This window comes from Mchenga conophoros, linkage group LG12, assembly GCF_057382185.1.
Source record: "Mchenga conophoros isolate Kocher_MC1m ecotype Shallow Benthic linkage group LG12, M_conophoros_male_GT1.1, whole genome shotgun sequence".
NCBI lineage: Eukaryota > Metazoa > Chordata > Actinopteri > Cichliformes > Cichlidae > Mchenga > Mchenga conophoros.
The window spans coordinates 38,951,631-38,967,449 of NC_140537.1; the positions used below are offsets into that span (position 1 = coordinate 38,951,631).

The 15,819-nt window shown below is 49.5% G+C and overlaps 1 protein-coding gene across 4 annotated transcripts; it reads left to right on the top strand.

The window, feature by feature from the left end:
- Positions 1 to 1,116: 1,116 nt before the first annotated feature.
- LOC146563350 (bromodomain-containing protein 3-like) lies at positions 1,117 to 15,183 on the top strand. 4 transcript variants are annotated; one of them, XM_085295772.1, is made up of 12 exons: positions 1,117 to 1,265; positions 4,317 to 4,589; positions 4,670 to 4,781; positions 4,868 to 5,005; positions 5,081 to 5,240; positions 5,448 to 5,617; positions 5,704 to 6,099; positions 10,859 to 10,987; positions 11,058 to 11,264; positions 11,430 to 11,662; positions 11,735 to 12,033; positions 12,227 to 15,183. In XM_085295772.1, the coding sequence occupies exons 2-12, from the start codon at positions 4,498 to 4,500 to the stop codon at positions 12,343 to 12,345; spliced, it is 2,055 nt and encodes a 684-aa protein (XP_085151898.1). In that variant the 5' UTR covers positions 1,117 to 1,265; positions 4,317 to 4,497; the 3' UTR covers positions 12,346 to 15,183. The 4 variants fall into 4 exon arrangements, with proteins under 4 accessions (XP_085151898.1, XP_085151897.1, XP_085151900.1 ...); XM_085295771.1 differs by having other exon boundaries at positions 1,131 to 1,296; XM_085295774.1 differs by having other exon boundaries at positions 1,132 to 1,296; positions 11,058 to 11,240.
- The last annotated feature ends 636 nt before the right edge of the window (positions 15,184 to 15,819 follow it).

The window sequence follows — 15,819 nt, forward strand, 5'->3', positions numbered from 1 at the left end:
GACGACTCACCCTGAGTGTTGAAATCAAAAAGCGTGCCCAGATGTTTATACTGATGGCCAAAAATACAGACTGTAGAGCTTATTTCACATCACGGGCCACAAACAGCCCACTTTCAGTCTTTACAGAAAAGATTCTGCTATCACCAAATTTGATGTCCTCCTTTACGTTTTCCAAAGCCACCAGCAGGCTGGATCTTTGTCGGGGTATTCTGGGCCCCGGGCTTCTGTTTCACACCCCTGCTGTGGGAATGACCTCGGTGCTGTCTTAGATAATACTGTCAGCTCCAGAGAGAACCTCAAGAGACCGAGTAATAATAAATAGTCCTAATAAAAAAGATGTTTGTAGACATGCTGACGAAACGTGGTCTGTATGTCCCACTGAGTGCAGTGATCAGTGTCTCTGTTGCTGGTCTCAGGTAGATGAGACACCTTTGATCGTGCTGCTCCTCCACCTTCAAAGAGGTTTGTTTAACTTTTTGCTGTGGACACATGAGCACTGAGTTTCTAAAGGAAGCTCTGCCTTCATTCCGGACATTACAGGATGACTCGGCTCTACAGCATCGCCTCTGGTCTTTGGTGGAGGTCCCAGCTTTGTCCCAGCTTGTGTTCAGTGTCTGAAGGACTGGCATGAACATTATTCTGCAGGTATTCCAGGTGAGTTTGGTGCTGATGTGAGGAACAGCGCGGTGACCGCTCAGGTGGACTTTGGTGCACAGACTGAAGTATTTAAGCTGCTGAATAGTGCCGAGTGTGTTTTAAGGCTTGTGCTCTTTCACCGTGACGTTTCATCGTTTTATTTAAAAGGCTGTTCGCCACCAATTTACAGACACAGTGTTTCAAAGTCTCGTTTAGGTATCTATAACTGATCAGCGTCAGCACAGCTCCGCGCTGCCGCGGTGCATGCTGGGAGACGTAGTTCGATCCGCGGCGCCATTCCGAATCCCGTCAGCTTTACCGGCTAATCACGAGAGCCCGGTTATCGGCTCAGCCAATCAGTGCATGTTAACGGCCTCCTGCACCAATCACAGCTCTTCACACCACCTAGCAACAAATCAAAACCCTGCAAGCACGCCGTAGCCAATCACATCGCGTCATCTGCCGGACCAACCAATGCAATCACAACAAAATCCATGATGCTGCTCGGCACTGCGCTTGCGTACGGACAAGACAGCTGATAACTCATCTATTATGCTACTTGGCTAAATAAAAATCTTCCAGAAAGCAGTCGCAGCCGCCGCGGGATCGCCGGAGGACCGAGACACGGAGTAAAGAGCGTGTGTGAGCGGGAGGAGCGGGGTGAGCGGGTACCGGGAGCAGAGGGAAAGAGCGGGCAGAGCGGAGAGTGTCGGAGCCTGGCTGGCCGCTCGGCGCCTTCAGACAAAGCTCAGCTAACAGGCTAATGCTGCGTTAGCTAGCCAAACATCGAGCGGTAACGTCCGCAAATATCGCAAAATGTAACCGCGCCAATGCTCCTGGAGTGTGCCAAATTAGATCACGTCGGCCGATATATCACCCCGGCACGCATTTCGTCAGCCCCTCGGCCGCCGTGGGTATTATTACCGACGTGTTACGGCCTCGACGCGGAGCTGTGCTCCGTTAGCCACCTAGCTGTTGCTGTGCCCGCCATCTTTTAAAGCAGGTAAATGGATGTTTGTGCGGAGCTCGAAGTGGAGCGGCCAGAGCCGAGCTCCAGCCCCCTTCACCGGGGCTAGAGATCCACCGACACTACGAGTCATCGGGGTGTCGGTGCAGCCACCACGTAAGGTCATGTGTGCGGTTTGCCTTGTGCAGCGGAGCGGTGGCTCGTAGCGGTTAGCTTGGCTATTAGCAGCGCACAGGCGGCCCCGGGTCTGCACGGATTTACCGCTCCGGGTCCCGGTCCCGGTTTTAGACGGCCTGAGGGCGTCTGTTGGGTGCAGGAGCTCATAGCACGGGTATCATTCTGTTCAGTCCCAGGTGTGTCCAGGACATGCCCACTTAGGGTACACCAGTTCGCATAACATCAATACCATCCTGTTTTTGTTTTGTTTTTTGAATAAATTGTCATCAGTTTGACATTCAGAGCCTTTTCTCTCATTTTGACCCGTGGTGTTGCTTTAAATCAGCAGAGACTCCAAGTAGAGACTGAAGGCTGGACTACCCACAGATCTGTTGTCTTAATTCCATCATTTGTGATTAAAATATAAAAATGTCCACAGCATACTTTATTTTCACTTTATTGCCTTTTGGATTTGTGACAGTCTCAGAAATTTCCATTAACATAAAATAATAATCTGTAACGTGCCACCTGTGGGTGTGTAAGAAAGAAACTTAAGTGATCAGGTAATGGATTACAGAAAACACTGAGTGACTTTTGATTAACAGTTATTTATTTGAATGTTTAGCTGAGCGGGATCAGACGGCTGCTCTGATTGGATAAACACAAGTTTCCCTCAGATTTCTGCCGTGATCATTGTAGACTCAGGGTCAGTGTGGTCAAAGAAATCATGCTAATGAGAGATTAATAACTAATGTTTGTAAGCAAACCGACACATTAACAAGAACAGTTAACTGTTATCAGTTGATGCATTATAGACCTATCAACAGTTGATCTTTAAATATACTGACAGCCCTGATCATCCGCTGCTATGAACAGATAACAGCCTCTCGGGCCTTCATCAGACGGTCTTACCGCACAAATCAAGCTATCGTAAAGATAAACTTTGGTACATTCTTGTGACAGGAACTCAAACAGGAAATAAAGAAAGCGTGAAGTAAAACACATGGACACGTCCAGATCAGAGAGAAAAACTCGTGCAGTAATCCTGGACCTGCAGCAGGTCAACAACAGCTGATGAGTCACTGTACGTTTATCAATGGACTCCAGTGAGAGAGGGTTGGACGTGTAACGCGAGGATTAGTTGAATAAAGTTTGACTTGGGACCCGCCCACGCGGCGTTAGGTATGTTGATGCAACAAATGGCTGAATTTTTCAGCGTTGGATGTTCTCTGATTACTAAACAGATTATTGGTTGGTGGGTGGATCATCTGTCAGTTTATTAATAACAGTCGCTGCAGCCTTGATTATCTGCTGTTGATAAATCTGATTGTGGCCTGAGAGTCAGATTCTAATCAGCGCGAGGCACAAGGATCAGCTGTGTGTCTGATGCTCTGGATTATTAGCGCCTCAGTGTTGGAATCAAACTGGATTCAGGTAGAAAGTAGCAGTTTTTAGGAGTTGGAAAACTTTGGTGAGCTTCGGGCCTCCTCCGTGCTGTTTGTAGCTTCATGAAGCTCCAGATGTTTCAGCAGAGACGGTCCTTGAGCGATGACAACAACCTGGATGTTCCCTCTGCTCTAGAGCCAAGTGTCCACGATCTCGAGTCAGAATCTCAGCTTCTGATTGGTCAAACCGCAGCACAGCTTCCACTCAGTGTACCTTGAATGAGTTCAGACAGGAGGAGCAGGTGTTTGTGGATCCTGGTTGGAGGAGTCTGTAGCTTTCCGAGTCCAAGCAGTGATTTCGACGTCAGAGTCAGGTCTTAGGGTCTGACCTCCACCCACCTCCACCCACAGCCTGCAGCTCTGCAGCTGCGCCTGTGTGCTCAGGTTTTTCTGATCCGTAGATGATGATTCGTTCTGAGTGACCCTCACTGCCTCTCGCAGAGCTGAAGCGCGCAGCCTTCTGGGCTGGGCTTTTACACGTAGTCATGACACTCACTAACCTCGTTAGCTGCCAGATGTTGAAGCAGCTGTTTTTAAAGCTTTATGTACAGATGTGTGTAGCAGCTGAGCTGGCCTGGTCCTGGAAGCTCCCTGCTGTGTTTGCACAGAGGTCAAACAGCCAGCTGCCATTTAACCTGTTGCACTTCATTCATTGGCCAGAGTTTAAAACCTCGCTGAGCCCCGCCTCCAAAGATCTCCAGAACGCTTCAGAGAAGACTCGCTCTCAGCGAGGACGTGAAGCTGAGCGTCAGGACTAAATGACCGACCTGAGCTGAAGTTTCAGTTTTCAGCGTCTTCCTCCAGACGTATGGTGGCAAACATCCCTCGTCCTCCAGCTTCTCTGCGCTCGTTTGTTTGTGTTAGTGTAACTGCGGCACCGTAGCTAGCCGGGCGTCACCGACCAGCCAAACGTTGCCGCTGTACGATTAAGTTCTTAGAGAGACATCAGCTTTAGATGGAAACCAGCGAGCTGACTTTAAACAACGATCGCGGACTGTTTGGACAGGAAATGGTTAATGACCTCAAACTGGTGTGATGGGCGGGGTTAAAAGCGTTACCTCCCCAGAATCAATAACCCCTAATCACCGCCCCTCTCTCTCTGTGTTTTTCAGGTCGTGCGATGGGAGTTTGTCTCTTCGGGGAACACTTGAGCTGAAGCGGCTGAACTGAACACGTGCACGGACACACACCTGTGCACACACACCTGGCCTCGGCCCACAGAAGGAGTCCTTTTTCACCTTCCAGTCAGACGCTGCCGTCCCACTGTGCATCGCTGCATCACCGTCGTCCACCATGTCGGACGCCCCTGAGGCTGCGCCCCCCAGCCCCCCTCCCCTCACCAACCCGCCCCCCCCTGAGGTCACCAACCCCACTAAACCGGGCAGGTAGGACACAACCGAGAAAGACTCCTGATAGGCTGTTAGAGGCAGGTGAATGGTGTGTGCTGACTGTGTGTGTGTCTCAGGAAAACCAACCAGCTGCAGTACATGCAGAACGTGGTGGTGAAGACGCTGTGGAAGCATCAGTTCGCCTGGCCCTTTTACCAACCCGTGGACGCCATCAAGCTGTGTCTGCACGTGAGTCACCATTGCTCTCTCGCCACACACACACACACACACACACACACAGCTGAGTGTTTTCCTGACCACGCTGCTGTGTGCAGGATTACCACAAAGTGATCAAAAACCCGATGGACATGGGAACCATTAAGAAGCGTCTGGAGAACAATTATTACTGGAGCGCCAGCGAGGCAATGCAGGACTTCAACACCATGTTCACCAACTGTTACATCTACAACAAGGTAAAGGGGGCAGAGCCAGGGCGCTGAGTGCAGCTGTGTGCAGCTGTGATGGCATTAACCTCTGTGTGTGTGTAGCCCACAGACGACATCGTCCTCATGGCTCAGGCTTTAGAGAAGATCTTCCTGCAGAAAGTCGCTCAGATGCCTCAAGAAGAAGTCGCTCTGCTGCCTCCGGCTCCCAAAGGCAAGAACAAGAGCAAACAGCCGGCCGCCACCACAGGTGAGACGGATACAGGTAACGCTGCCGTACCAGAGGTGGTCTCCACCCAGGTCCTACACTGCACTCACCTTTATTGAGAGAAATTGGTGGTTGGTTGATCAGGTGTGGGTTCTGTGTTTGCGGCAGTAGATCAGAATCCTCTCCTGCACCTGCACTTGAACGTGTGCAGGAAATACTGCAGTACTGCTGAAGTACTCACAGTACTTCCTGTCTCTCTTTCAGTGAGTCAACAGGCAGAGTCTTCAGCCTCCCCTCCCCCCTCCTATCCCTCCCCCTCTCCCTCTCAGACGCCAGTAATCTCAACCACGCCCACACCAGTCCAGGCCACGCCCCCTGTGTCTGCACCTCAGCCTCCTGCGACCTTGATGCCATCTGCCCAGCCTGTGGTTAAGGTAAGAGGCGTGTGCGGCGACATGGCGTCATGTGACCTGAAACAGAACCTGAGCCCGCCCTCTCCACCTGTCTGTCTCTCTAACAGAAGAAAGGCGTGAAGAGGAAAGCTGATACCACCACTCCGACCACGTCGGCCATCTCTGCCGGCCGCGCCGACTCTCCGTCTGCTCAGGACGCCAAACCGGCTAAACTGGCTTCGTCTCGCCGTGAAGCCGCTGCCCGCCCCACCAAGACCCGGCGGGACACTGGGGACGACCTGGCGGCTGGGGACGTGGGTGCCGGAGGCGTCGGCCCCGGGGGGAGGAAAGGCGGTAAGCTGGGTGAGCAGATGAAACACTGCGATGCCATCCTGAAGGAGATGCTCTCGAAGAAGCACGCCGCCTATGCCTGGCCCTTCTACAAGCCCGTGGACGCTGAGGCGCTGGAGCTGCACGACTACCACGACATCATCAAACACCCCATGGACCTCAGCACCATCCGGGTAATGACATCATCACGTAGACACGAGGTTAGAGTGAGGTCAACGGTGGTTCAAACTCTGCAGGCGCCATAGAAACTCTCCTGACTACAACGTGATCGGTGACAATCAATATCACAGATTTGATGTTTTAAAGAAAATTAAAGTCTGTGAGAGCGGGAACTGACCCAGAGTGAGGGAGGGCTTTTCTGCTCGCTGTAACCGAACATACGTCCACGCTGCCGTGACGTCACGACGTTCACCAGCACGGAGTGAACCTCAAACAGGTCGAGGCGTTAGAGTGACGAGGTTTTCTCGTGTGGGCGACACCTGAGCTTCCCTCATCATTCTGTGTGGTGTTAGTGGGAGCTCCACAGGTGAGCGTCCGCAGGCTGTTGCTCCTGTTTGTGGTGCAGCACACAGTCAGACCCCTCCTCTTTGGTAAAGCCGCTCAGTCGCTGATCGATTCGTTTTTTCCATATTTTGTGAGATGTTGCGGTGACTGAAGCTCCATTTCCATTAGTTCTGACTGGTTTTCCGTTACAGTCGAGTACCACCTGATATGCGTGATCACCGTCATAGCAACGGGGCGGAGCGTCCCATGACATAATTAGTACGTGACATGAACGCTACAACAAACATGGAGGCGTCCGTGTACTTGCTGCTCGGTCTGTGTCGCATTCAGGGACCGCGGCGTTGTGCGATGTAACCGCTGCCCTTGGGTTTTGATGAGTCACGACTCATCAGGCGACACCGCTGATTAGCCCGTCGATGGCACGCAGTCTGTCACATTTTCAGATCGCTTGAAACCTCCCCTGAGCAGGTACTAAAAAGACCCGTGGTACCAGGTGTTACTGGGAAACCCGAGCAGAGCCGACCGGAGCAGCTACTCGTGGGAACAGCGGGTTTCAGTGGCGGCGGCGGCGCCTGATGAGATGAATCTGACTGACAAACAAAGTTTAACTCCGAGCACGTAATCTGAAGTTGAACGAGTACAGCTGAATGCAGATAATATACGTTAATGTATGTAGTAGTACTGCAATAACCCCGGTTATTGCAGTACTACTGAGTAAAACATGGAAATCATAACAACGCTACAGTGGGGCAAAAAAGTATTTAGTCAGCCACCGATTGTGCAAGTTCCCCCACCTAAAATGATGACAGAGGTCAGTAATTTGCACCAGAGGTACACTTCAACTGTGAGAGACAGAATGTGAAAAAAAAATCCATGAATCCACATGGTAGGATTTGTAAAGAATTTAGAAAATAAGTATTTGGTCACCTCAAACAAGGAAAATCTCTGGCTCTCACAGACCTGTAACGTCTTCTGTAAGAAGCTTTTCTGTCCCCCACTCGTTACCTGTATGAATGGCACCTGTTTGAACTCATCATCTGTATAAAAGACACCTGTCCACAGCCTCAAACAGTCAGACTCCAAACTCCGCCATGGCCAAGACCAAAGAGCTTTCGAAGGACACCAGGAAAAGTATTGTAGACCTGCACCAGACTGGGAAGAGTGAATCTACAATAGGCAAGCAGCTTGGTGTGAAAAAATCAACTGTGGGAGCAATCATCAGAAAATGGAAGACATACAAGACCACTGATAATCTCCCTCCATCTGGGGCTCCACGCAAGAGCTCATCCCGTGGGGTCAAAATGATCATGAGAACGGTGAGCAAAGATCCCAGAACCACACGGGGGGACCTGGTGAATGACCTGCAGAGAGCTGGGACCAAAGTAACAAAGGTCACCATCAGTAACACACTACAACGGCAGGGAATCAAATCCCGCAGTGCCAGACGTGTTCCGCTGCTGAAGCCAGTGCATGTCCAGGCCCGTCTGAAGTTTGCCAGAGAGCACATGGATGATACAGCAGAGGATTGGGAGAATGTCATGTGGTCAGATGAAACCAAAGTAGAACTTTTTGGTATAAACTCAACTCGTCGTGTTTGGAGGAAGAAGAATACTGAGTTGCATCCCAAGAACACCATACCTACTGTGAAGCATGGGGGTGGAAACATCATGCTATGGGGCTGTTTTTCTGCCAAGGGGACAGGACGACTGATCCGTGTTAAGGACAGAATGAATGGGGCCATGTATCGTGAGATTTTGAGCCAAAACCTCCTTCCATCAGTGAGAACTTTGAAGATGAAACGAGGCTGGGTCTTCCAACATGACAATGATCCAAAACACACCGCCCGGGCAACAAAGGAGTGGCTCCGTAAGAAGCATTTGAAAGTCCTGGAGTGGCCTAGCCAGTCTCCAGACCTCAACCCCATAGAAAATCTGTGGCGGGAGTTGAAAGTCCGTGTTGCTCGGCGACAGCCCCAAAACATCACTGCTCTCGAGAAGATCTGCATGGAGGAATGGGCCAAAATACCAGCTACTGTGTGTGCAAACCTGGTAAAGACCTATAGTAAACGTTTGACCTCTGTTATTGCCAACAAAGGTTATGTTACAAAGTATTGAGTTGTATTTTTGTTATTGACCAAATACTTATTTTCCACCCTGATTTACGAATAAATTCTTTACAAATCCTACCATGTGGATTCATGGATTTTTTTTTTTCACATTCTGTCTCTCACAGTTGAAGTGTACCTCTGGTGCAAATTACTGACCTCTGTCATCATTTTAGGTGGGGGAACTTGCACAATCGGTGGCTGACTAAATACTCTTTTGCCCCACTGTATGTCGAGATCGTGGGCTGCGGCGATTCCCAGCCCTGCGGCCGGTTCAAAGCTCGCTCTGGTGGAAAACTGGAACCTTTTAACTAGGGGTGCAACGATACACAAAATTCACGGTTCGGTTCGATACTTTGGTGTCATGGTTCGATATTTTTTCGATACAAAAAAAAATGTTCATGCCTTTTTAATTTGTCATTTATTAAATTTTCACGGCACATTCTGCACCACATCTCTGTGCGTTCATCATTTGTTTGAAGCCAGCTCACCTCCTGCAACTACTTTTCCGAGAATACGCGCTTCTTTTGTGGTTCGGACTCCTTCTGACATTTCTGTGGAGGTGGAGGAACACCAAAGTAATTGCTTAAAGGAGCTTCTTCGACATCTTTAAGAGTTCTAAACAAATGTCTGTCCTCCTCCAGAAAATCTTATGTACGCAAACACCCGTTGCAACTTCTTATCTTGTGCGTGGTTTTTTTTTTTTTTTTGACAGCGAATGCGCACCTGCGGACCACTTATGTGCAGCCCTGGTTATTTAGCTCGTCATATCGCAGCCACAGAAATTCTTTTGTCCATGAAACCGTAAAGCTGCACTTTCTTTTTGCCTTATAGTCTGATTTGTCATAACTTCTCCGTTTTGTGGTAAGCTTTTCTTTGGCTGTCACTTCTTCACCCTGACCTGTCTTATTTGGCTCAGCAGAACTAAAATATATATCTGTCTGTGAAGGTTCTCAGTCATCCAGGTCATCGTAGTCAAATATATATCCTGCTGCTTTTACACACGCACTCACATAAGCTCAGCGGTTCTCTGCGCGATCAACCTCTCACATGTTTAAGCTGCGGGAGATTTCACTTGTCATGTTTGCATAGTAAGCTAACGATTAATAAGACGATGTCAGAGGAATTGGTGCACAAATTATCATCACTCACAGATCAGTGCTGTCGCTCTCTATACACAGTTCGCGCGATTGCAAAGTGAAAGCAAAAAAACAAGCGCAAATTCAAACCCGATTTCAATATGTCACATATTGACAGTGGCTCACCCAATGACATAATTACCCAGCTACATTTCTGAAAGAATGCAAAAGCATTGACATATATTTTTCCTTCCTACAATAGCCCGACGGGCAGGGCAGAGATAGATTTTGGTAGCCCGACTGGAAAAATCGCTAGCCCCGGGACATCGGGCAGGCGATTTTGCGAGCCCTGTATCTGATTGAGGAATCACTCATCTTTGGAAAAGAGAGTTTATTACAGAGAAATGGCTCTTTCAAAATAAAAGCTATACTACGCGCTTCTTCTGGGCTATATTCTCAGCAGCACATTAAACATATCAGGTCCCCATAAGGAGAATCCTGTGCTAACGGCTGTCTAAATGACTCGGGTAAAGTTTGTAGCATGCATGCTTGTTGTTTTTGTCTTTGCACGAGGATGATGTCGGAGTAAATGTGCAGTCATATTCGTTGTGTTCCCACTAGTGCTGTCAGCGTTAATCTGAAATGACATTAACGCCAAAACACGGCAAATCTCCGTTAACGAGCTACCGCGGATCGCCCTGAGCGTGGGGCTGGACGGCCAACACGTTAACGAGCTAACTGCGCTAACGCACTAGCTCCCACCCATGTAATTGAGCATTGCATGGCACGTTCAACATACTGTTTTACTTTAGTCCATGACTCGCTTACCTTCAGGGTCATACGTCACATGAAAACCAAAATAATTCCAAACGCCAGATCTGAATGAGGGTGGGGGAGGTTCAATTTGCCATGTTGCAAGGAGCTTAACTTCTGTCTGCTAGCTTGCCCTGCACTCAGTGAATCTGCACTCGACTACTCCGCCTAGGCTGCACTGTCGAGCGCAGATCCACTGAGCGCTCAACACAGACAGCATCGTCAGAAGGAAAGTTGATAAAATAAATTAAAGATTTTGTATTGTTCGATACATGCGTACTGAACTGAAAGCACTGTATCGAACGGTTCAATATCGATACGAATATCGTTGCACCCCTACTTTTAACGCCGCTGGGTGTCTGTACTCCGCACCTTCAGATGTCCAAATGGGAGGTTTGGCGCCATCTCTGACGTTCTTTTGTTTCCTGACAGAAAAAAATGGATAAAGGCGAGTACAGCGACCCTCAGAGCTTCGCCACTGACGTCAGGTTAATGTTCTCCAACTGCTACAAGTACAACCCCCCAGACCACGAGGTGGTGGCCATGGCCCGCAAGCTGCAGGTACGTAAAGCCTCCGTTTCCTGCTCGATCGATCGCTGCGATCAGGTATCGATAACCCGTCTGCCATTAGGACGTGTTTGAAATGCGTTTCGCTAAAATCCCTGACGAGGGCCTGGAGGCGTCGGTCCCCACCACGACACCGGTGGTCAGCAAAAGCACCGCCTCCTCCGACAGCAGCAACAACTCCTCCTCTGACGAATCGTCCGACTCTGAGGAGGAGCGGGCCACGCGATTGGCTGAGCTACAGGAGCAGGTTGGTGCTGCCGACCAATCACAGGTCAAGAACATCTTGGTTTTCTTCTTTTTATCATTTTAGATTTCACGATTTGTTTACTTGACATTCATGTTTGAAATATCCATGGCTCCTGTGACTCACCCCGTGAAGGCGTGGCCGTGTATTGATCACAGATGACGGGTATTGATAATCAGTTTATTCCATCAGTTGAAGGCGGTGCACGAGCAGCTGGCGGTCCTGTCCCAGGCGCCGGTCAGCAAGCCAAAGAAGAAGAAAGAGAAGAAAGACAAGGAGAAGAAGAAAGAGAAGGAGAAAGACAAGGGAAATAAAGGCAAGATGGAGGAAGAGAAGAAGCCAAAGGCCGCCGCCCAGCAGCCCAAACCGGCCAATCAGAAGAAGGCGCCAGCCAGAAAAGCCAACAGCACGGTGACGGCCACCAGGTACGACTCAGTGTTCAGCAAATCCACCTGAGAAAAGGGACAATGTAGTGACCGCAGTGAATCTGTTTCCAGGCAACCCAAGAAAGGCAACAAGACGTCGGGCAGCGGCTCAGCCAACGGGGACGACGGCGAGGAGTCGTCGCTGCCGATGTCGTACGATGAGAAGCGGCAGCTGAGTCTGGACATCAACCGGCTGCCGGGAGAGAAGCTGGGCCGTGTCGTGCACATCATCCAGACCAGAGAGCCGTCGCTGAGGGACTCCAACCCTGACGAGATCGAGATCGACTTCGAGACGCTCAAACCCTCCACGCTCCGAGAGCTCGAGCGCTACGTCAAGTCCTGCCTGCAGAAGAAGCAAAGGAAGCTACTGCGTAAGTACCGCCTCAAAAGCACGGCCGTCGATGTCTGAGCGGTCCGATACGGGGGGGTGGGTTCATCGTGTGAGCGTTGGACTTGGGCGACTGAGCCGTGTTGTCTAGGCAACAATCATCGAGCGCCAACAGAAACGGTGTCACCTGGCCGGGACTGTCTCATTGACTTGTCTTCCTTTATTTCTCTTTTCAGAGAAGGCAGCTGGAGGCGGGGCCTCAGGAGGCGGGGCTAGTCGTTTGAGTGGCAGCTCCTCTTCCTCCTCCGATGACAGCTCCTCGACAGGAACCTCCTCATCCTCCGACACAGACTGAACACGCGTTCACACATACACGTGTTACTGAACACACACACACACACACACCTCCATCCTGAACAAACACAAAGACAGAGATACACACTCTGAACTTGTTACACACACGTTTAAACACAGAGACTGGATGTAAATAGGCTGACCTGTTTGTTTTTTTTAGCTCCTAGTGCTTTTGTTTTTTGTTTCATTTTTTCCGCTATTGGAGGACTGCAGACAGAAGAAAGTGATGGAGGAGGAAGGATGTGGGCGGAGTCAGGTAGAGCGATGGGCAGCCCGTCTGGGAGTCTTACTGATCTGTGGACAGAAATGCAACCGTCGAGACTTTCTTTCTTCGTCTTTTTCTTCTTCGTGGACGGCCGGTGGTGACCCCTGACCTCTGAATACATTCCACAAGTATCATTGGAGAGGAGGAGCAGGTGATCTCAGCAGGTTTGTGGATACTGAGACGAATGAGCGCATCTCACGTTTCATTTGAAGCTGTCGGCAGCGCTGCAGCAGAGAGAAGACCTGACGATGTCAGCGTGTGACATCACAGAACAGTTTTACAAATAACCGTTTTTTCTCTGAACCTGGCGGCAAGGCGTTGTTTAGCCCCTCCTTCTGATGTGCCGTCTGCTACTTTAAACTGGGATTGAGAAAACCAGCGAGGTGGGAAACAGGCAGGAGTATGGCGGTGGGCGGGGTCAGCAGGAAAATACAGTTTAGCAGTTTAAAGGTACTTTTTGTAAAATCCAGTTTAAATGTTAAAATTAAAAGCTTTTCAAATTAAAAGTGTGTCACTGAGGTGAAAAAGGAAGAACTTTAGTGTAATACCAGTTTGTGCCACTAAATGAAACCAGCGTAAACTTTATTTAAAACGGGTATGAGTACGTTCCTGTGCCAGTGTGAAAACGAAGAGGACAAGGCCTGACCTCAGTGGTGACATGGTGCCCCCTGGTGGTGGAATGTTTAGTTACATTCTGCAGAAGGTTGTTACAAAAAGTATCTTTAATTCAAAACTTTATTTAAATTTTGAGGTATTTATGACGGGTAACTGACGGCGCCAGGCCAAAACCCTGATTTTGTTTATGGTGGTTGGTTCAGTTTGGCGTTAAACCCTTTAAAACACGTAACAGGAAACTGCGTGCCTGCAGATAGAACAGAGGGCGTGCCCATGCCGCCTGCTCTGGAGCTGAGTCCTCATCAGGTAACGCTTTAAAAAGTGTCCAAGTGGACTCTTGATGGATCGTCTCAGCGGGAAATAAACCATTTTTTTTTGACTGATCAACCCTTTGGATCGAACCGGCTTCTGGATCTTTCAGCTCCACCTTAAAAACCTCTGAGACCAACCCTGCCCCCTGCTGGTCCTGCAACCCTAGACACAACTTCCTGTTTGTCCTTGGGGGTCATCGTGGCAATGTGGGTGGGGTCACAGGATCCTGACCCCGCCCCCAGCACGGCTCTGTCAGCACAGAGACGTTGATTTATTTTTTTTTTAACACTACATTTCCTGTTTTTGATTTTCAGGTTGTGTGCTGAACTTGTTTGTGTCTTATAAGGTTCTCTATATAAAATGTCTTTCTATTGCTGTCCTGTTCAAGCGCCGCCCCCATTCTCACCCCGCCAAAAAAGAACCACTCATACTGTACCGCCTCCTCCTGTCAGGGTCCAAACTCGGAGCACCTCGTTTCTTTTAAAGCTTTTTAGACAATTTATTTTAAGGTTTTAGAGCTCGCTGCCGCTCGGAGGACATCAGGACGCAAGAAACGATTTCTGAGGAAAATGCCACGCCCACCGCAGTCACGACTCATTTTCGCAATTTCAGAAAAAAACCGTCTGTCAAGCGCTCGGCAGATGTTTGTGGCTTACGTTGGGCATTGTGGCGTCAGATTTCTGATCACCTGACGTCAGTGTCAGGCGGATAGGCCTGTTGCCCTCTGACCTATGATCTGTGGTTACACCTCCGATGGTGTTGGGCTCTCTGGGACGCGGCCATAGTTGTTCTTATCCCTGGACGCCGTGTCGGTTCTTGGCAAAGGAAATATTGACAAACAGGAAGTTTGTTTTCTCTGAAAAATTCATCATGACGTTGACCGCCGCGTCCTCGGTGGCGTTCTGAATTTTGTACAAGCTGCAGAGCGCAAACAAAGATGAATCATGAATATTAGACGTAGAGTTTTACTGAAACTGTTGAATCGACATGCCCAATGATATAAATGGTTTCCGATTGGCTGGAGCCAGGGGGCGTGTTCAGTAAAACCTCACCTCCCCTCGCTCCTCTGACCCCTGATTATTGGCGACCTCCAGCTGGAGATCAGTTTACCTGTGGTGCCCCCTGGAGGTAACCTGGTAAGAAACCTGTAAATGGCAGGTGTTGGAGAATAATCTGACGTCGTGATCACACGACCTCCGGGTGGCACCGCATCGTCATCTGTTGTCACGGATCTTTCCTTTAGCCTCCACGTTTTGTTTTGCGGGCGCATTACGACTCGATGGACCGGGCAAAGCGTTCGATCGGGACCCCCTGCGACAGACAGGCGGACAGCTCGTTGCCACAGTAACCCTCCTCTTTGTTTTTAGTTGATGGTTGAGCTTCGACGCTCATAGTTAATTTTGTATTTTAATAAGAAAAGGAAACAGTGGTTTTATGTATTGCATGCACTCCGGCCGTACGTTTTTCTCGCGTATGTTTGAGCGCTGTATAGTAGCTGTAAAGTAGCCGTCTGAGGTTAGAGCGAGCTCCACTCGTAGAGACGCAGAGGGGACGAAACAAGTGAATTATTTGATGTAATTACTGATATGGGATCCTTATTTTCTGAGTTCATTTGTTTTCATAAATAAACACATAAACTGAAAACAAGTGGCTCCACTCTTTTGTCACCGAGCGCGCTCTAACGGACGAAGTGAGAGAAGTCCTCGGGGCCACCTGAGGCGTGCTGTGACGCTGGACGTTGTCCTGGGCTGCACCGAGTGGGCGGGGCTGAGACGAGCCCGCTGCTCCCTCGTGACACGCCGGAGTCGACATGCAGCTAATTCTAAACTAATAAACAGTCACCACACACACAAGCCCCGCCCCACCCCCATACCACTCTTTAATCCTGGGGTGTCAAATATAAGGCTCGAGGACCAGAACGGGAAAATGTGAAGGGAGGATCAAATTCTGGACTTTTTCATGAGTTTCATTTCCTGCTGCTTCGAACCACACCAAAGTCCTTACGTGAAAGAAAAGGTTTTGTGAGTTACAGCAGATCATCATCACAGTCTGAACAGGGATAGCTCAGTAGGTAGAGTGGTGGCCCCATGATCGGAAGGTCGGGGGTTCGATTCCCCTGAACAGCTACCCTGAGGTACCCCTGAGCAAGGTACCGTCCCTACACACTGCTCCCCGGGCGCCCAATGGCTGCCCACTGAGTGAATGGGTTAAATGCAGAGAGGGATTTTCCCCACGGGGACCAATAAAGTACACTTTCTTCTCTTCTCATTTATCAGAATCTTT

Excerpts from the sequence above, each read along its gene's own strand:
- LOC146563350 (XM_085295772.1), top strand. The coding sequence starts at position 4,498 with ATGTCGGACGCCCCTGAGGCTGCGCCCCCCAGCCCCCCTCCCCTCACC. Across the intron at positions 4,782-4,867 it reads CCATCAAGCTGTGTCTGCAC|GATTACCACAAAGTGATCAA; the intron begins GTGAGTCACCAT and ends TGCTGTGTGCAG. Across the intron at positions 5,618-5,703 it reads CTGCCCAGCCTGTGGTTAAG|AAGAAAGGCGTGAAGAGGAA; the intron begins GTAAGAGGCGTG and ends TCTCTCTAACAG.